This window comes from Danio rerio, chromosome 8, assembly GCF_052040795.2.
Source record: "Danio rerio strain M-AB ecotype USA chromosome 8, GRCz13ab, whole genome shotgun sequence".
NCBI lineage: Eukaryota > Metazoa > Chordata > Actinopteri > Cypriniformes > Danionidae > Danio > Danio rerio.
Genome location: NC_141028.1, coordinates 5237513 through 5260000, shown reverse-complemented (window position 1 = coordinate 5260000; position 22488 = coordinate 5237513). Strand labels below are relative to the sequence as shown.

The window sequence follows — 22488 nt, the reverse complement described above, 5'->3', positions numbered from 1 at the left end:
ATGGAAACGCCATGATGCGCATAAATCTTGAAAATGCGCATAAAAAACGTATGCGCCTAACTGGGTAGGATAAACTTTTTATTCGATAAGGAGAGATGCGCATAAACTGCAATGGAAACACTTTTACCGCACAAACTCCAGCATGCGCATTAAAAAAGGTCATGTGATTTTGTTAAGAGATCATGTGATGCTTAAACTATGTGTGAATGGACAAAACGTCAGGCTGAGCACATTATAAAACATCTGAAATGTTGTTTTGGTCATTATAAAACGCCTTACCATTTCAGTATTAATGTTATTATATTATTAATGACCTCCAGAATCAAGAGCGCCTGTGCTTCGCGTCTGACACCTTCAAACGCCACTGCGCGCTCACCGCTTGTCAGGATTGTCTTCTGAGGCGCATTCATTTAGAAAAGATTGACGCAGCTTCTCCTACTGCAGCAAATGCAGTTTTTACTGTTGATATTTGACGCCAGTTAATCAGGAAGTGACGATTTTGTTTGCTTTGACTAGTTGGATGGAAACGATGCTTCATTCGCACAACTTTTATGCGATAATCCAGTTTTGCGCATAAAGTTTATTTGCATTTTTGGATGGAAACATAGCTAATGGCATCGTCGTCACAGGTAGGGGTTGTTCAATATCAATTCATAACGAATTAATTGTAGCCTATCGTTTTCACTGCCTGACCCACATGGTCGTTGCTTTACCCATAACCAAATCATAAATAAAGTTACACACAAATTACCACCTGTCAATCACTTTTTCACCGCGGGACTCTAGCATGAATAGGCAGAGTGATATGTGTCGTCGTTATAATGACTTTTTCCCACAGCTGGTGGAGGAGACGAGAGTTTATTTGAATTTCACTGTAATTTGTATTGTGATTGATGATAACTTTCTCATTTTCTTATTATTATTATGAGAAAATAATAACAAGCAAAGATGCTAGGGCTCGACTGTTTTGGTCGCATATGCGGCCGAAATTTTATCTATGTGACCTAAAAATATATTAGGAAGCATTTGTGCTAGCGTATAAATTTTCACTGTTTTCAAGGCAAAATCCTCACCGCGTGCGCGGATTTAAGAGACATTTATGCAGAATGCATCTTTGCACCTAAAAATGCCAAACAGCAACAGATTAAATCAGTTGTTATGTGAACTTGAAGTAAAAAGAAGCCCGCTATGCTTGCCCCGCCTTTGTGCTCTTCTTATTGGCCCACTGCTCTAGAACTGAACGCGAATGGATTGGTTAATATCAGCTGTCAATCACTCAGTCAATGCCTTCGGATGATAGGAGTTACAGCCGCGATAATGTGAAGCGCTGAAGATGAGGGAATGAAAATAACACTGACAGATTTTATTTTAGAAACCACCTACAGTAACTAATAATGGCACATCTTATTAGCGATCAAGTGCAGAATGTTAATCCCTTATTTACACTTTTCCAAGAGTGGATAAAAGACTTCCAGTGGCTTCAAGTCCGCTATTAAAATAACTAAAGCCATTCACTGTAAAGTCTGTGGGACGGGGTTTGCAGGTAACAGCATTTGCCACTGAATCTACACATTTTAAGCATGAGAGGTGCTGTATAATCCTTCATTTAATCCTACTCACGATGCTGTCAGCCGTACAAGTGGCAGCTATACGTAACATTTAACACAGCCCATGAAAAGACCATTATTGCTATTAAGATGACATGCAAATAATAAGTTGCATATCAATATAAATGTGGGGCGGGGCGATGGATCGCGATGCCGGCTCAGCATCGTGAAGTTTGTCAGCTATCGGCGATGGAATCGTCTATCGTTCCAACCCTAATATACACATTTCAAATGCATCAGACTGTTATGTTTTAATGAATATGAATATTTGTTTACACTCCTGAGCTGCTCTAAACATGATCAAATTAAAAAATGCTGCATAATTTCCCAGAGATGGGCTGCGGTAGGAAGGGCATCCGCTGCATAAAAACGTGCTGGATAAGTTGGTGGTTCATGCCACTGTGGCGACCCCAGATTAATAGAGACTAAGCCGAAAAGAAAATGAATGAAGAATGCTGCATAAAAACCTGTCTAACTATGCCTGCTCTGACCCGCTTCAGCATTTAGTATCAATTATATGATTAAAATTGCTGTGTGAAATGCATTCATGACACCTCTGAGCAGCAGTATTTAAAAAGACACAAAAATATCTAATATGAAGTAGTTTTATAGCAACATTTACATTGCGAAATTGTAATAAATGTGAATCGTGTCTTTTATTTAATGCTGTGTAGGGTCACTAGCTATGTTTTCATCGAAAGATGTGAATTAAATTTATACGCAAAACAGGAATATCACATAAAGGATATGCAAATAAAGAGGAGTTTCCATTCAATTATTTGAAGAGAACAACAGTCACTTCCTGATTACCTGGCACCAAATTTTAAAATTGAAAATGGAATTTGCTGCGGTAGGAAAGCTGCATCAATCTTTTCTTTATTTAATAAATGACCTGTGGCTCAGAGAGCAATCCTGACACTGGCAATGAAGGTGTGGTGGCGTTAAAAGGTTTGAGACACGGAGCACAGACACTCTTAACAGTTTTGGAAGTAATTAATAATATAATAGCATTAAAAATGAAATGATTAAAGTGTTTTAGAATGACCAAAGCAACAATTCAGATGTTTTGCGGTGTGCTCAGCCTGCTGGTTTGTCCAATCACACACATTTTTATCATCACATGACCTTTTTAAATGCGCATGCTGGAATTTGTTCAGTAAAAGTGTTTCCATCATAGTTTATCCGCTTCTTTTCTATCAACTAAAAAGTTTATCCTACTCTGTTATGCACATGATTTTTATGCGCATTTTCAAAATGTATGTGCACGTTTGCATTTCCATCAACCGTTTTTTTTATGTGCATAAAGGTGGATGAAGACATAGATACTAATACAAATACAATAAAAATACAATAAAACCATTTAAATAATTTGTTTTTAAAAGTTACATCATATATTTAAATTATTATATAAGACAAAAATTCTACACAATTTTTCCTGATAAAACCTTACTAAATAAGAACAATTTTGGTTCATATAGCTAATATTACTCTTCATGACAGCTGTGAGGGGGGTGAATTATTTTATAACTCATCGGTTTCCTTTACATCAAGTTATAATACATTTGCATAATTAAGGGCGTGGCCACTTGTAAGGTCTCGCTGGTCGCCATCACTTCACCTCAGCTAATTCCGGCTGATTAGCCGCTGAACTTAGCTTATACATAGTATTTTTGTGTTGTTTTACGTGACTTTACAGTCAGTTGCTTTTTGGAATTTTTTTTTTTTTTACAATTATTAGTAATTTGGCATGCTGTGTGCACTTAATTGTGCTCAAACCATTCACGTGGCCTCCATTTCCCAGGTGATTGAAATTATATACTTATTTACCATCTCTATAAATGAATGCATTGGTCTTATTTAAGATCATTATTTATTTATATTTTTCTTTAGAGCTGTAATGATCTCCAGAATCTGACAGATTGATTAGCTCTAGAAGAGCTAAGTAGGCTCTAGAACAGTCATCTGAAGTGTTATGCTGGATTTCATCAACAGTCTTGCATTTACTAACACAGACTATAGTTGAAGTGTTTGGAAGTAAATCACGTTTTCCTCCTGTAGAAAAACATCATAAGAATAATGCCTAATGGCTCAATGTATTCTAACAGTGTTTTTAAAAGTCTAAACACTTTATTGATATAGTATAAAACCAAGCACATGTGGTCAGAACACAAACGAGTCGCAGGTAATGAACTATTTAGCGTTTCTACCATGGCCTGTCTAAGAAGAATGCCAGCATGCATCTGTAACTCCACTCACGCTCCGCCTCTTTGCCCTTATTACGGTTGGCCACCCCTACTGCCAGTTTCTTTTGGGTTCTTCATAAACCTATGGGTGACGTCACGGATACTACGTCCATATCTTTTACAGTCTATGCTAAATAATTATTTAGGTGGGTTAGCATCATTAAAAAGAAGTATTCTACAAACATTAAAAGCAGGAGAGTCCAATAATAGGTTTTAATTAAATATATTTTATTATAATATATTTTTAACAGAGAGAGATGAATCTCAAAAAGCTTGTGGAATAATTCATTCATTCATTTTCCTTGGGATTAGTGTCTATTTCAGAGGTCGCAACAGCGGAATGAACCGCCAATAATTCCAGCATTTGTTTTGCGCAGTGGATACCCTTCTAGCTGCAACCCAGTACTGGGAAACACCCATACATTCAAACATACACTACGGCCAATTTACTTTATTTAATTCCCCTTAAAGCGCATGGGTTTGGACTGTGGGGGAAACCGGAGCATCTAGAGGAAACCCACACCAACACGGGGAGAACATGCAAACTCCACACAGAAATGCCAACTGGCTCAGATAGGACTCGAACCAGCAGGCTTCTTGCTGTGGGGCGACAGTGAGTCTAATTGCCAAACTGACATTTTAAATAATTATTTAAATACAAGCATTGCTATCTTGGTAAGTAGTTTAATGCTGCTTAGAGATGGCATACATTTATTTACAAAGTACCAACTGTATACTTTGACAACAGGCTGATGTGGCACAGAAAAGCCATAGTTTAGTCTGCTGCAATGCATCTTTACACAGAATTTTGAGCAAAGACAACTTATTGGTGGAATACAAAACGTAACTGTATTTACATTTGCGACTGTATTTTGCTGCATTAACACTACTAAAAGTCGAATTAACAAGCATTTCTCTCAGGATTGAACAGTGGACAGATGAACGGCCCTCTTGACTTTAAAAGCACAGGCCGTCTTCTGTCTCTCCACACACAGATACAAAGAGCTCTTTGAGAGTCCAAGGCCTTCTGTCATTGCCGAGCCTGTCACAGTTCTGCCTTAATAACCGATCAAAAGCACACAAACACGCATGTACACACAAACACTAACGAGACTAATGAAGCGACATGCATTCCCCTGCTAGCTACATAATGATCGTCTGCATTCAGGCCATCTCACGCACACACGTACGCCCTAAAATTCAAAATCTGCAAAAATGCGTGTTGTGTATTTTGCCATGCAAGTATTTAAAATGTTAATTAAAACCATTCTTTTGTTTGGTAAATCATGTTTTGGCTGTGAAAATCTGTAACTTAGTCAGTAGAGCCTTGTTTAGAGGATACATTTCTACATAAATAACATTTGTAACATTGTAACAAAATAATACAACGTAAAATAATGTAACATAACGTAATTAAGGGCATCACGGTGACGCAGTTAGTAGCACGATCGCCTTACAGCAAGGTCGCTGGTTCAAACCCCGGCTGGGTCTAACAAGCATAAATTGGTCGTAGTGCGTGTGTGAATGCAAGAGTGTATGGATGTTTCCCAGTGTTGGGTTGCAGCTGGAAGGCTGCATAAAACATATGCTGGATAAGTTCATTCCGGTTCATTCTGCTGTGGCGACCCCTGACTAATAAAGGGACTAAGCCGAAAAGAAAAAGAATAAATGATAACGTAATTAAAGTAAAATAACAAGGTAATTACGCAAAATACCATAACAGAACTTAATGTAAAATAATGTAAAGTAACGTAGAGTAAAATAACGTAGTGTAACAGAGTGACAACTTAGAATAAGGCAACAATGTAAAATAACAGAACATAACTTCATGTAAAGCAATATAACAAAGTCAAATAGCGAAATGTAAAATAACATAAAATAAACTAAAACAACAAGTTGTTACAATTTTTTAAGCCAAGTAAAATTGTGTGACTTAAAATAACGTATAGTAATGTAGCATAACAAACCCCGACAAGTTAAAAAATAAGGCAACAACGTAAAAAACATTACTTAACCTAAAACAAGAACGTAAAATAACATGACAATGTCAAATAACATAGCCTAATAACATAATTTAACGTAAAATAACGCAACAACGTAAAATAACATAGGGTAAAATAACAGTGTAACAACGTGACAACTTAAAATAAGCCAAAAATGGAAAATAACATTACATAACGTAATTTAACAAAGTAAATAACGTAGCATAAAATAAAATGAAAACTTAAAATTAGCCAAAAAATGACATTACATAACTTAATGTAAAATAATATAACATAACGTAAAATGGTCACACTTTATTTTGATGGTCCGTTTGTTGAATTCAAGTTACATTGCATCTACATGCCAACTAATTCTCATTAGATTATAAGTAGACTGTTAGGTTGGGGTAAGAGTTAGAGTTAGGGTTAGTGCAAGTTTACATGCATTTGCAAAGTTTCTTATAGTCAGTTAAATGTCTGTTGAAGGAGCTTCATAAGTTATTAAGTTATTAAACATAACTTAATAACTTAATGTAAAATAAAGCTGTATCAACAGATATTAAGCAGACAGTCTACTAATATTCAAATGAACCATTAAAATAAAGTGTTACGTGTAAAATAATGTAGGGTAAATAACATAACATGACAACTTAAAATAAAGCAACACATGTAAAATAACATTATTTAACTTAAAATAACACTGTAAAATAACATAATAACAACATTAAATAACATTGTAAAATAACATAACTTGAAATAAGTAAAATAACAGCGTAACATGACGTTACAACTTCAAATAAGGCAACAATGTAAAACATCATAACATAACTTAATAACTTAATGTAAAATAATGCAACGTAAAACAACATAACGCAAAGTAACGTAACAACATAACGTAGCATAACATAACAACATAACATAACATAGAACAATATAATATAGCGCAAAACAACAACTTAATAAAACGTAGAGAAAAATAACAACGTAAAATAAGGCAAAATAACACACGGTAAAATAACTTGAAATAGCAATGTATAATGATGTAACATAGCGTATATGAACTTAAAAACATTCATTCATTAATTTATTTTCTTGTCGGCTTAGTCACTTTATTAATCACTTTATTAAACCGCCAACTTATCTAGCAAGTCTTTACGCAGCGGATGCCCTTCCGGCTGTAACCCATCTCTGGGAAACATCCACACACTCATACACACACACACTACGGACAATTTAGCCTACCCAATTCACCTGTACCGCATGTCTTTGGACTGTGGGGGAAAACGGAGCACCCGGAGGAAACCCACGCGAAGGCAGGGAGAACATGCAAACTCCACACAGAAACGGCAACTGAGCCGAGGCTCGAACCAGCAACCTTCTTGCAGTGAGGCGACAGCACTACCTACTGCGCCACTGCTTCGTCCAACTTAAAAAACAACATAACTTAAAACAAAGTAAAATATAACTTAAAATAAGGTAACAGAACAACTTAAAATAGCAGAACGTAAAACAACATAATAACATAACGCAAGTATGTGCTGTAACTTTGTTCTTTGCGAATGTTCAGTCAACATAAACATAAATGAATTATTTTGCTACGAGCCCAAAAAAACCCAAGAAAAGCTTGAGTTCCAGAATGCTGATGGTTGAATCCTCGGGCAAACAGTGGCTATAAAAGCTTACAGCGCTAATTAGGAACTTCAAACAGATACCCTTAAGCGAAGCATTCAGTTAGTGAACCGCCACGCTGGCACACACACACCCCAGAAAAAAAGACATCTTGGAGCATTATGTTCAATGTTTTCAACAAATTAAATTTATAATTATATCACTTTCAAAAGAGAAAAACAAACACTTTATTCAGACGAGTTTGGCTTGATTGTGTGTGTGTGTTTTGACTCAAGCCGATTAGAAAACGTCCTGTTAAACAAAGATCAAAGACATTATTTAGAAAAGTGAGTGTCATTATGAACGAATTATTTAATCAGTGACTCTAAAGATTTGTTCAAAACCAGATTCACCGAAGAGCAAAATGCTGCATTTTTAAAAGCTTTTTAGGCAAAACAGAACAGACAATTTTGCATCATAAACATAACTTGATATAAACCTTTTTTTGTAATACTATTTTTACACTGAACTGAACTAAACTAACCTTTAACAGTGACAAATGAACTGAAGCACTTTTAAAGTTACTAGAACTTTATCTATACACTCACCAGCTACTTTATCAGGTACACCTGTCCAACTGCTCGTTAATGCAAATCACATCCAATCACATGGCAGCAACTCAATGCATTTAGCCATGTAGACATAGGCTGCGTCCGAAACTGCATACTTCCATACTATATAGTACGCTAAAATCAGTATGCGAGCCGAGTAGTATTTCCGAATTCATAGAATTCAAAAATCAGATTGCTATAAGTACCCGGATGACTTATTACTTCCGGCGAGATTCTGGAGTGCGCATCGTATGCACTCTGCGCTATCCCAAGATTCCCTGCGAGAGAATCCATGAATGGGAGTAAAAGCAACACAACTGACGCAGGTAGGTCGCGTGACCATGACAAAATGGCAGATGTAGTACGTCCGAATTCCATTCATACTTTTCCCGTTCATACTCTATAGAATGTACTTTTCCAATGGCTGAATTGTATGTTTGAATTCAAATGCAGCACCTACTGAGTAATAGGCGGTTTCAGATGGAGCCATAGTCAATACGATCTGCTGCAGTTCAAACCGAGCCTCAGAAGGGCTCGAGCGGATAGAAAGGCAACAGTAACTCAAATAACTACTCGTTACAACCGAGGTCTGCAGAAGAGCATCTCTGAACGCACAACACGTCCAACCTTGAGGCAGATGAGCTACAGCAGCAGAAGACCACACCGGATGTCACTCCTGTCAGCTAAGAACAGGAAACTGAGGCTACAATTCACACAGACTCACCAAAACTGGACAATAGAAGATTGGAGAAACGCTGCCTGGTCTGATGAGTCTCCATTTCTGCTGCCACATTCGGATAGTAGAGTCAGAATTTGGCGTCAACAACATGAAAGCATGGATCAGTCCATCCTGAGTATTGTTTCTGACCATGTACATGCCTTTACGACCAGTGTCTCCATCTTCTGATGGCTACTTCCAGCAGAATAACACGTCATGTCATGAAGCATTAATCATCTCAGACTGGTTTTCTTGAACATGACAATGAGTTCACTGTACTCAAATGGCCTCCACAGTCACCAGATATTAATCCAATAGAGCAGCTTTGGGATGTGGTGGAAAGGGGGATTCACATCATGGATGTGCAGCCGACAAATCTCCAGCAACTGTGTGATGCTGTCATGTCAATATGGAGCAAAATCTCTGAGGAATATTTCCAGTACCTTGTAGAATCTATACCATGAAGGATTAAGGCAGTTCTGAAGGCAAAAGGGGGTCCAACCCACTACTAGTAAGGTGTACCTAATGAAGTGGCAGGTGAGTGTATATGTTAAGCTGCTTGAGAGACGATCTTTATTGTAAAAGGCCATCAAGAAGATCTGCGCGCTCTTGAACCGGCTTATATTTGAGGGGGCGTGCAAGAAGTTTTGTGCACGAGCAGAGGAAATCGGCGCGCAAGCAAAGAGATCCGCATGCTGTAGGCTATCACATAAATCTGATCTCGACTTCTAATACTGCGCTTACGACATCTGTCATTGAAATAACGCCACAGGTAGTTGGTAGATCCCTGTAAAAAAAAAAAAAAAGGCCTGCCGCCACAGCTGGAAAAAATCCTAGAGGAAACACTGAAATTCATATCACATTTGTGATTACTCACATGATGATATTTGGAAATATTTAGCTTATTATTACTGAACTATACCATAAAGTAGATATAAAAAGCACAAATTCAAACAGAGTTTATTTGCTGTAATAAAATAAATTCTGACTAGATTATAATGATGTCAGTGCTTTTAGATGGTAAAGACGTATACATTTATCAATAAAGCAACAATTGCCATATCATAGACAATAGCCCCTTATGTGTGAACAGGCCCTTTTTGAAAATACCGGTAAATTCGTTCTGGCTATTGTCTGGAAAGAGAAGTTGTAACATTACCGGTAATTTTCCGGAATGCTGCGCTGTGTGAATGCAGAAGGAAGATTGCCGTAATAAGCGCGTCCACGTCTAGAACGTGCTGACGTGAGACACCTGCTTTAGCCAATCAGAACAGTCAGACGCATTCACGTGCGCGCGGTTTTTGAGAATAAAAGCCTTTGAATATTTTTTCCAGACACCTTTAGCTGCTAGATGTTAGTCAGATAATGTTTCTATGTTCCTTCTTAATGCTGTGTAAATAATTATCGATAAAATGTTTATGATAATCCGTTGTTTGTTTACCTTCAAGCTTTGCGTGTGCCCGTGAGCGCCCATAGCGCCAGCACACACACATATCATGAACATCTCGACATGCGAAAGTGTTACCCTATGTTTTCATTAGAGTTGTACTCAATACTGATCCATCTGAAGAGTTTGTAATGTAGTCAAATGTTTACAAACACAAGCGCAGCCGTTTAATGGTCATTTCTGGTTAATGATGTCAGAATTTACCGGCATTTTGCGATGGATGTGTGAATGCTCTTTTCCGGGAAAATTCCGAAACGTCCTCGCCTGTGTGAACAGCGTTTTTTTGAATATACCGGTAAAGTAGTTCCGGAAATGTTCCGGATATTTACCGGTATCACTGTGTGAAAGGGGCTAATAAGCACACCCCTATCATGACACTACTCTTTCTCAGGAAGACTGCTTACTAAAATCTGCTCATTTCTAATTGATTTAGAAACTGAAAGCAGATGCATAAGAATCATTCAGCAGCTCAGCATCAGTTCGTTCGTGTCATGCGTTTGACTCACGTAGATGTAATCGTTCGGAATCGCTCTTGTCCGGCTGTGTCCCATATCTGCAGTTTCACCTTCTCTCCATTAAGCTCCACAGTGCGGATCTTGAAGTCGACTCCTATAGTGGTGATGTAACTGCCTATAACACACAAACACACACCATTGAACTATGCGTGTATGATTATAATAGAAAAGGTTGGGCTTCTTCAAATCTTTAATGTTCATTATTGGCTGTACAGAGAATCTTTTAAGAAGCCTACACTGTCTGACTCCATTTAGCAACACGTGAGCCACTAAACATGATTCAATTTCAGTTTAAAGGTTTCAATTTAGGACACCGATAAGATATTATCTACCAATATTTGAACTCTTAAGGTTGGAGCAGCATGGTGGCTCAGTGGTTAGCACTGTCGCCTGACAGCAAGAAGGTCACTGGTTTGAGTCCCAGCTGGGTCAGTTGGCATTTTAATAAAAAAATGTAAAAAATTAATTAAAAAAATGAAGTTTTATAATTTTGACTTACCTGAAAATGTGTTGTCGGCGAAACGCAGGAGAAGACTGCTCTTTCCAACACCTGGAGTGACAAACAAACAAACAAAACCAAAGAATGAGGAAAAATTAAGACATTAAGCAGCGAATTTCACTCCAATAAACCAGATACGCTCCTGGACTAAAGTCTGCACATTATTTGATTTCTTCCACAGTCTTTTTAGATTTACCACTTGATGTTCAACCCAAAATAATCTCACATAGACACACACACACAAGCATAAAATCTGATCCTCCACACTGTTCTAAAATTAGACAAGAGGAGTCTCCTGCAAAAACACCAGGGCTCTGTTCTTCGTACGTGGATTACTCAGTTAGCTGGATTTGGATATTGACGATTTGACACGATCCAGGATCGCTTCGTTCTTCAAAGCTGATCCGAGAGTTGTTGTCATAGCAACAGTTCTGCTGGGTCAAACCTGATCGGGAGCAGGTTCAATTCATATAAACAGGATTAGATCGGCTTAGATCAAGCAAAGATAATACAGAAAGTATGTTCCCAATTCTGATATTTTCTTACAGTAGTAGTTATACACTTGGGAAAATTGTACATATTTTTAACCATATATAGGCAAGGCAAGGCAAGTTTATTTATATAGCACATTTCATACACAATGGCAATTCAAAGTGCTTTACATAAACAAGAGTAAAAGAAACAAGTAAAATAAAAATAAAAACAAATAATAAAAATGCATAAAAACAAAACAAAACATAAAAACAGGTAAAATGTGATATGAAAGAATGAAGAAGAAGAGAAAAACATGATAGTGCAATCTGTCGGACGCAGCACAGTGCTCATTCAGTAAAGGCACAGCTAAACAGATGTGTTTTCAGTCTTGATTTGAATGTGCCTAATGTTGGAGCACATCTGATCATTTCTGGAAGCTGATTCCAGCAGCGAGGGGCATAGTGGCTAAAAGCCGATTCACCCTGCTTTGACTGAACTCTTGGAACTTCTAGTTTATTTGATCCTAAAGATCTGAGTGATCTGTTGGGTTTGTATTCAGTGAGCATATCTGTGATGTATTTAGGTCCTTGGCCATTTAGTGATTTATAGACCAGTAATAATACTTTAAAATCTTTTCTGAATGTAACTGGCAGCCAGTGTAGAGACTTGAGGACCGGTGTGATGTGCTCTGATTTCCTGGTTCTGGTTAGAATTCTGGCTGCAGCGTTCTGGATGAGCTGCAACTGTCTGACTGTCTTTTTAGGAAGACCAGTGAGGAGTCCATTACAGTAATCCACCCTGCTGCTGATAAAAGCATGAATAAGTTTTTCTAAATCTTCACTAGAAACAAAGCATCTGATTCTTGCTATGTTTTTGAGATGATAGTATGCTGATTTACTGACTGCTTTGACATGACTGTTGAAACTCAGATCTGACTCCAGAGTCACACCAAGATTCTTGACCTTATTTTTTATCGTTTGACCTTTAGTGCCAAGGTACGCATTTACCTTGAGAACCTCATCTTTGTTTCCAAACACAATAATTTCAGTTTTCTCTTTGTTTAACTGAAGAAAGTTTTGGCACATCCAATTGCTCATTTCATTAATATATATAAAGTTATAGTCATTAATAAAATAAATAAAGTTATACATATTAATAAAACGTATGCAATCTGCACCCTTAAAATGAAAGTACAAAGACTGCCACCTGGTGGTGCAAAGAGAAAACTTATTGATATGAACTTTTTAGATCGCTTTAGTACAAATTGTGTATAACAGAAATGCACAATATGTGACTTTTTTTAAAAGCAATAATACATTTATGCAGTCATGAACATGTTTTGACAGTTAATATGCCAGTGATTCGATGCTTCACAAAAGTTGCAGACGCCTTTACCAATATGAAAATGCTTTTGTAAACAACCAGTTATTCTTTACACCGATTAAGAAACGGCTACTATTATAAAGAAGATCTTTTCTAAATGTGGAACTAAATACATTGATTTGCATTGAAATACATGATCAATACTCTTGACACATGAAAGTGTAAAGCCTGCAGTTCACAACAAATGTGAAGTTACTGCGTGTCATATTCAACAAACCGTTTACTGCTAATTTGATGTAATTTAGCTCACATGGATAATTGAATATTAATCAGATGATGTCATTACGCTGCTGTGCCGTCAGCCAATCGTTGCATTGCTGATCATGATTTCGAGGATCGATAGATCTGTCCTTCACAGCACACGCAGCGATCTCAGATCAGTTCATCCAGACATTTTTAATCTGATTCATGAACTTGTTTGAAGAACCAAATTAGCCAGAGATCAGTTATCAAGATTAAAAGATCCAGGATCTGCCAAATAATCTTGGATAATTTCAGCGAGGTACGAATAACGGACCCCAGGGCTCTGTTCTTCGTATGTAGATTACTCAGTTAGCTGGATTTGGTTATTGACGATTTGACACGATCCAGGATCGTTTCGTACTTCAAAACTTATCTGATAGTTGTTGTCATAGCAACAGTTCCGGCAGATCAAACCAGGTCAGGACCAGCTTTAATTCATATAAACAGGATTAGATCGGGTCAGTTCAAACAAAGATAATACTAAAAGTATGTGCTGAATTCTGATATTTTCTTACAGTAGTAGTTCTATACACTTGGGAAAATAGTAAATCTTTTTAAACTATACATATATAAAGTTAAAAATATATATGTATATTAATAAAACGCATGCAACCTGCACCCCTGAAATAAAAGTACAAAGACTGCCACCTGGTGGTGCGAAGAGAAAACTTAATGGATTTAACTTTTTAGAACGCTTTAGTACAAATTGTGTATTAAAATAGAAACAATGTGACTTTTTTTTACATTTATGCAGTCATAAACATGTTTTGACAGCTAATATGACAGTGATTTGATGCTTTTTTTTAAAACTCATTTTTAAAATTTGTTTTTATTTTTATTTTACTTGTTTCTTTTATTCTTGTTTATGTAAAGCACTTTGAATTGCCAATGTGTATGAAATGTGCTATATAAATAAACTTGCCTTGCCTTCACAAAAATTGCAGACGCCTTTGCCTATATCAAAATGCTTTTGTAAACATCCAGTTATTCTTTACACTGATTAAAAAAATACTACTATAATAAAGAAAATCCTTCTTTGTAAATCTAAATAAATTGCTCTTGACACATGAAAGGGCCAAGCATGCAGCCCACAACCAGGTGTAAAGTTATTGCGTAATGCGTATCATATATAACAAACCGTTTACTGCGAATTTGATGTAATCTAGCTCACATGGATAATTGAATATTAATCAGATGATGTCATTACGCTGCTGTGCCGTCAGCCAATCGTTGCATTGCTGATCATGATTTCGAGGATCGATAGATCTGTCCTTCACAACACACGCAACAATCTCAGATCAGTTTGTCTAGACATTCTAATCTGATTCACAAACTTGTTTGAAGAACTAAATTAGCCAGAGATCAGTTATCAAGATTAAAAGATCCAGGATCTGCCAAATCATCTTAGATCATTTAAGCGAGGTACAAAGAACGGACCCCTGGTCACTTCAGCTGTATTATTGTGGAATATGTGCATCAGACTCTTTCTGAACGTCCTGTGGGTGTGAAGTCTGAGACTAAAGCAACACACACACACCACCGCTGACTCTCACACAGGAAGATAAACCAAGAAAACATCCTCTCCTCACAAATGACTCCTGCAACACCAATTTATTCAGAGACGAGCTACAGAAATGCCTCCAAAACGACTGTGTAGAATGAGTGCACACACTTAAAGGGGCAGTTCACACAAAAATGAAAGTTTCGCCATCATTTACTCACCCTTTACTTGACTTTATTCACAAAAGAAGATATTTTGAAAAATGTTGAAAACCTGTAACCATTGACGTTCATACTATTTTGTTTTTCCTACTATGGAAGTCAGTGGTTACAGATTGAGCTTTCTTCAAAATATCTTCTTTTGCTTTCAACAGCAGAAACTTAAATTTTCAGTTTTGAGTTATTTCTTTAACTCATCATAAGATTAGGTGACTTACTTGCATAAAACACACAGCAGGCTTGGCATGGGACGATAACCGTTATCAAGGTATAACGCGGTATGGAAAAGTCAGGGTTTTAAAACTGCCAGCATTTTCTGCTATACCGTTCCTAATGTATGTGTAAGATTTTTCTTTTTCTGAAAACAGTATCGCCAGCAGAAAAAAATCCAAAGATGCTAGTTTAAATTGTAAAGAAATCTGTTTTTTTTAACTAATGAAAATAGTAGCCCGATAGTATCCAAAATATATTGTGTTCAAAGCGAAAAAACTATTCTGGGAAATTGATTTATAAATTTGCCATTTTTTTAATTCTACATTTTAATTCATCATCACATTTAGACATATAAACATTGTCAGCATTCATTAATCTCTACTGTAAACTGACTATTCAGAATCTGACAAAAACATTGACAATACGTAAACAACAATACACACAGCTCAATAAACCTGCATGACTGAGCTCTTTTGAGTCGTCTGCTTCACATGAAGGTGCAAAATCTCAAACCACAAAAACCTTGAGCTGTAAAGCACGCACACCACACACACACACACACACACACACACACACACACACACACACACACACACACACACACACACCTTATGTCTGTGCAAAACTCAAGCTAGATCTTTATTCACACTTCCAAACACCACTGCTGCCTTTTCTGACAAAACCACCACCTATAAATGGTACAAAATTCACCATCATCATCATCCAATTACTAACCACATACAACAGCTCAAATTAATCATTTCTACTGACACTTATCAAAGCATCGTAAAATGTGCACAACTTCAAATTTATTGTTTGGTATGGAGATGCATTAAGACAAAAGAAATCGAGGTGAACCAAATTGACCAGCAAATATTGAAGTACATTTCTGAACACCATACTTTTCACAACTATTTATGGTTCTGTTTCAAGCTGACTATGGTTGCTGGGTGCGTTTACCTGTTTAATAAATGACTTTGCTTTGATATCTTTATCTAAAGCAACGGCGTTCAGACATTGAGTGTTCAAACACTTTCTGCCATGACTTTACAGTTGCAGAACAGCTCAAAAATGAAATAATGAATGCTTTGTTTTTTTTAATTTTGGGTTTTGGTGATTTATTTTTTTTAATTACCCCAAATTACAAAAAAATATATATATATATATATTTTCATTTTATTTTCTTTAAGGTTACCCCTTTTTTCAGATTTAATTTAAGTGTTTTGTGTCTACAGAATGTGTCTGTAAAGTTTCAGCTCAAAACACCCATCAGATTTTTCATTATACCTTTTACAAAATTCTATCTTATAGTTTTCCACCAGGGGGTTTTGTCATACTGCACCTTTAAGGCTAGTCCTACCTGCCTACGGTTTCTATGTGCCTTGCTGCGTGCCTTAATCTCCTCCCTCGGCTGCGTCAGACAACAGACAGACTTTACCAATGAGTGTTTGATGTGCAGTTGCAGAGTCACACACAATGTCGTTACAAAGCATACACACACAGATACACAGACAGAGACACACAAAGACACACAGAGACACACAAACACGCGCACACGCACGCACGCACGCACGCACGCACGCACGCACGCACGCACGCACGCACGCACACACGCACACACACACAGACACACACAGACACACGCTCTCACGCGTGCTTAGCTTTGCACTGTTTTTCCACGCATATGTGACAGGATACAGGTTAATCTCCACTGCTGTATGGATATCTGTCATGTTAATGTCAAAAATAAACCCGATTTAGTGTCCACAAACCAGGATTGAAGCGTCTTCCTTTATAATTGTTCTGACACGCGGCTGTGCTGATGAAGTAAAGCTGAAGTAAATTGCAGTACTTCATTACACACATGCACTGTGTTAAAACATTTTAAATATGTGAAACTCACTCTTGATCACATTTGATGATGATTGATGATCCTAGCGAACTGAACAGACCTTTTATTCCCGGTTGCTTTGCGCATGTCTGGTCTTGTTGACAAGATTATACATGTGACTACCGGGACTTGTTAATACGCACAGCTGTCAATCAATTCAGGAGGCGGGAGGACCGCACTCCTACGTCAAGTTGCGGTCGGTCTGAAAACCGCTCCAATTGGTCTACCGTTTTCATGTTGTTAAATTTGAAAAATAAAAAGAAGGACTGGGTGTGTTTATATCACCCCAATATGACGGTCTATACACTATATCTACACAGATGTCTTTCCAAACAGCTTGAAAAGTAGATTTTTTTACCATAAGTGCCCTTTAAGGTTGTGTACATTTAAAGGGTCATGAAATTATTTGAGGTCAAGTTGGTTTTATATTTGCACATTTGTTTATTTTAGAACTGTGCCACTGTCCCTATATTGCTTACCACGCTACTTTGAACATTTAGTCAGAAATAGCATAAAATTATGACTTTAAAACAACATTAACACTATTTAACTGACTGTGAACAGTGCTGTACCTTGATAGTCATTAGATTATAATGTGATTTGCATATTTAAAACTGGCAAAAAACAGTTTTGTGAAATAATATCATGAAAGAGAAAGTGCGAGTATAAAGGCAACTTTAGCCTAATTTCTTTTACACTTATACAGGTACCTTTTACCATTAGAAAATAAACTCTTTAGAAAAAAAAAAAAAAAACGAGTGTTGCCAGAAAATCAAAATGATGAAACACAAGGTTGTTTCTTCATGATAAATATATTTGAGGATTGAATTAAAATGTAAAAAACCTAGACATTGTGATGAAGATGAGGTTGTTTCTTCGTAAGACTGAAATGTAATAAGTTGCTTTATTTTAGAGGTTTATAGGTGATTTTTTTAAGCCTTAAGACAAACAGAATACGCAGAATGTTAAGACCGCACAAGGTTTAAATCAATGTTTTTCTATTTTAGTGCTGAAGAACTGAATTGAGGTAAAGTTGGTTTTATATTCACACATTCGTTCACTTCTTGCAAGCCAATCAAACTGATGAAACACAGCACACGGATTAGAGAAAAGCTAGACATTCCCCAAATTTGTGATGAAGATGAGGTTGTTTCTTCATGATAAATAGATTTGAGGATTGAAATTAAATGTAGCTGCTTTATTTTAGAGGTTTGGTGAAGGCAGGTCATTTTTAAGCCTTGGGGGAATCTGAATATACAGACTTTTAAGACCACGCGAGGGTTAAAGCAATGTTCTTCTATTCTAGTGGTGAAGAACCGAATTGAGGTAAAGTGGGTTTTATATTTGCAAATTCATTCATTTCTGAACAGTGACACGGTCCCTATATTGTTCACCACGCTGGGTTGAACATTTGGTCAGAAACAGCATACGATGATGACTTCAAAACAACATTAACACTATTTAATTGACTGTGAACAGTGCTGTACTTTGATAGTCATTAGATGATAATGTGATTTGTATTTGCAAAATTGGCAAAATATAGTTTTTTGCAATGATATTATTAAAGAGAAAGTGCGAATGTGAGAATCTAAAACCAACTTTACCCCAATTGCTTTTTACACTTATGTAGGTGCTTTTAGCATTAGAAAATACACCCTTTACTATAGAGAAATAATTTGTATCGTCTACAGATGCGCGGATGGCGGTTACAGCCGCGGAATCCGCGGATAAACCGCGGATCGGGCGGATGACGTGACGAAAAATAATATTTTAATTAAATTCGGGCGGGTGGTGGGCGGTTGTACTGTTTTTGTACACATAGCTGGCGCACCAACGAAAAAGCCTAGGACTGACTTCACAGAATGAGAGGAGGAATCGGATACACTAATTCTGGATGAAGTACAGAAGTCTTCATCTACAAACTTCCGTATAGACGGATCAGCAGAGGAAAATCTACTTTCCTTTTGGGAGAAACAAGGCAGTCATTCCCACGTCTACAGCACCTTGCCAAGAGAATTCTATGCATTCCAGCAACAAGTGCTGTAAGCGAGTGCTCCTTCAGTGCAGCAGGGCGCATTAGAGGCCAGGCGCTCTCGTCTGAATGTTGAAATGTGTCAAAATGCGTTTTCTAGGCTACAATAATAATAATAAAAATTGTACAGTACAGTGCGTTTAATTTAGGCTATTTATTTATTTTTGTCCCTGTGCGCCAATTGGAGACGGAGTTCACAGCTGATATTCTGAGAGCTTTATAGGGTGCTTCTCATTTCTTATTTGTGTATCCTCGTTTCCTTTCCTTGCTTTTTTTCCTCGTCTTTCCACCCCTATAGGATGCGAGGGAAGGACGCAAGGAAAAGACTCAAGGACCGACCGAGGAATCGAATCAAGTGAAAAGACACGTCCTCGTATTGTTTAGCGTCACTTCAAAGCGTCAATTAATGCTGGATTTGACTTGCACGTTTGGATTAACTGCATGTCATTAAAGTCATTCTCTTTTTTCTAATAATCAATAAAGAAACATTCATTTAATAATAAAAAGGAATAAGCCATTCAAATAAAGAGCTCAGTCAGCAGATGACGGGCGGGTGCGGTTTTAAAATTTGGTCAAAAATGTTAGTGCGGATGGATGGCAGACGGATGATGAGTTTTGTGATGCGGTTGCGGATGAAATAATAGCCCATCCGCGCATCTCTAGTATCCTCTACAAACTAAACAATAATAAAATACTGCACACTGATAAGGAAAAATGTAGACATTCACATGGTTTGTGATGAAGATGAGGTCGTTTCTTCATGATAAATAGATTTGAGAATTGAAATTAAATGTAGATGCTTTATTTTAAAGGTTTAGAGGTTCATTTTTTAAGCCTTAAGAGAAACTGAATACACAGAATTTTAAGGCCATGCATTAAATCAACGTTTCAGTGGTGAAGAACCAAACTGAGGGAAAGTATTATATTTGCACATTCATTTATTTTTTAACAGTGACACGATCCCTATATTGTTCACCACGCTGCTTTAAATATTCGGTTAGAAATAGCATATAATTATGACTACAAAACAACATCAGCACTATTTAATTTACCATGAAAAGTGCTGTACTTTGATAGTCATTAGATGACAATATGATTTGCATATTTAAAATTGGCAAATAATAGTTGTTTGCAATTATATTATTAAAAAGAAAGTGTAAATGTGAGAATCTAAGACCAACTTTACCCCAATTGCTTTTTACACTAATGCAGGTACCTTTAGCATTAGAAAATACACTCTTTACTAAAGTGATAAATTTGTATTGACAACTAATCAAACTGATGAAACACTGCATACTGATGAAAGAAAAGCAAGACATTTACAGAGTGTGTGATGAAGATGAGGTCGTTTCTTCATGATAAATAGATTTGAGGTTTAAATGAAACTTATTTTAGAGGTTTAGTGAAGACCTCAGGCCAAACGGAATGCACACGATGTTAAGACCAAACAAGGGTTAAATCAATGTTATTTTATTATTGTGCTGAAAAACTGAATTGAGGTAAAATTTGGTCTTATAATCGTTTGTTTCTGAACAGTGACACATTCCCTATATTGTTTACCACACTACTTTAAATATTCAGTCAGAAATAGCACAAGTGCGACTTCAAAACAACATTAACACCGTTTAATTGACTGTGAAAAGTGCTGTGCTTTGATACTCATATAGATGGTAATATAATTTGCATGATTAAAAACAGCAAAGTATACTTTTCTAAAGTGATATTATTAAAGAGAAACTCCGAATGTGCGAATATAAAGTCAAATTTAACGTTACCCCAATAAGAAACCGACCAGATCAGCTTCTGGATCTCCGGCCTGTGATCAGCTCGAACATTAGCACAGGCACAACCCGACTTAAACCCGCTCATTTGCTCATTTTGGTTTATTTAAAGTCTCTCAGAGCTCACAGCTTTAACGAGAGACCCTGAAACCCGCACAGAGCCTCGCCCCGGCCCGCTTCCCGTCGCGAGTCCGCGGTGTTTCTTACCGCTGTCACCGATGATCAGCAGCTTGAAGAGGTGATCGTAGTCGCGGGCCATGCCGGTGTCGAGTGGCTCAAACCCCGCTGCAGCTTCACGCCTCTCTCCAGCAGAACGCCTGACCGGAACCTGTCTGCCGTCCCGTCCGGTAAAGAGCGGACACTTTGAGCCCGATGGACGCCGAGAGTCGCGGTTTGTCGTAGGGGTTTGGCGGTGTCAGCAGTCAGTCGCTCATTACCGGAAACGGCGCTTCCTCCTGCTGCACCAGTGCGGCCGCGGACCAATCAGTGCGCGCCGTTGGCTTGTGACGTAACGGCCGTCAACAAGCGAGCGCCGCGATCCAAAGGATCAAAGGAAGCGTGTTTATGAATATGGGTCACGACCATTACATGATTGAAAAAAGCATCAAATTATTCGTATTTCTCCGTTATTACATTCATAAAGTCAAGTGGATGGGAAAATTACTATAGAAGAGACCAAACCTGACATTAAACTGTATTTGAAATCTAAAACAAATGCAATAGTTAATTTTAAACGAAGCAGGCTATATGTAATTTAGATTTTTCTTGATTAATATAAAAAAATTTAATATTAAATATACACATGAATAAATATCTGAAACTTTTTACTTGAAATAATAAAATATTACTTTTATTTTTCCGTTTGTAAATTTATTCATTTTCCTTCAGCTTAGTCCCTTTATTCATCCGGGATCGCCACAGCAGAATGAACCACCAACTTATCCAGCATTTGTTTTACACAGCGGAAGCCTTTCCAGCTGTAACCCAGTATTAAAAATTAGTCCGAATCTCACATTTCTTATCAAGCAGTATTTTCTGGACAAGCAAAACATATCGTCTTGTTTTCAGAAATAATTTGGCAAAATGAAGTATGGCTTTCCTTAAAACAAGCTAAATAATCAGCCAGTGGGGTAAGTAGAATAATCTTAAATCAAAAGAGGAAATAAGATTATTTTTCTCACCCCACGGGCAGATTATTTTGCTTGTTTCAAAGAAGAACTCACCTAAATTGTTTCAGGTTAACTCGCTATATTCTCATATCGCGTGCAAAGCCACGTTAAAAACGTGATGCGAGCTGCTTTGTTTATGGAGCTCCGTGGAGGAGGGTAGTGTGTGTGTGTGTGTGTGTGCGTGCTGTCGTGCGGAAGTGTGTGTGTGTGTGCGCGCGCGTTTTCGTCTGTAGGTGTGTGTGTGTGTGTTTGTGTGTGTGTGTGTGTGTGCGCGCGTTGTCGTCCGGAGGAGGGTTAAGTGTTTGTGAGTGTGTGTGTGCGCGCGGGCGCGCAAGGACGAGGGCAATGTGTGT

General features: G+C 37.4%; 1 protein-coding gene across 1 annotated transcript in view; it reads right to left on the bottom strand.

Annotated features, from left to right (window-relative positions):
* Positions 1 to 21394, bottom strand: part of rab35b (RAB35, member RAS oncogene family b) — a 25074-nt gene extending 3680 nt beyond the window's left edge. The window contains 3 exon segments of the mRNA NM_001003548.2: positions 10723 to 10846; positions 11231 to 11281; positions 21174 to 21394. Coding sequence (NP_001003548.1) covers positions 10723 to 10846; positions 11231 to 11281; positions 21174 to 21225 — 227 coding nt within the window. The 5' untranslated portion in view covers positions 21226 to 21394.
* Between the last annotated feature and the right edge of the window lie 1094 nt (positions 21395 to 22488).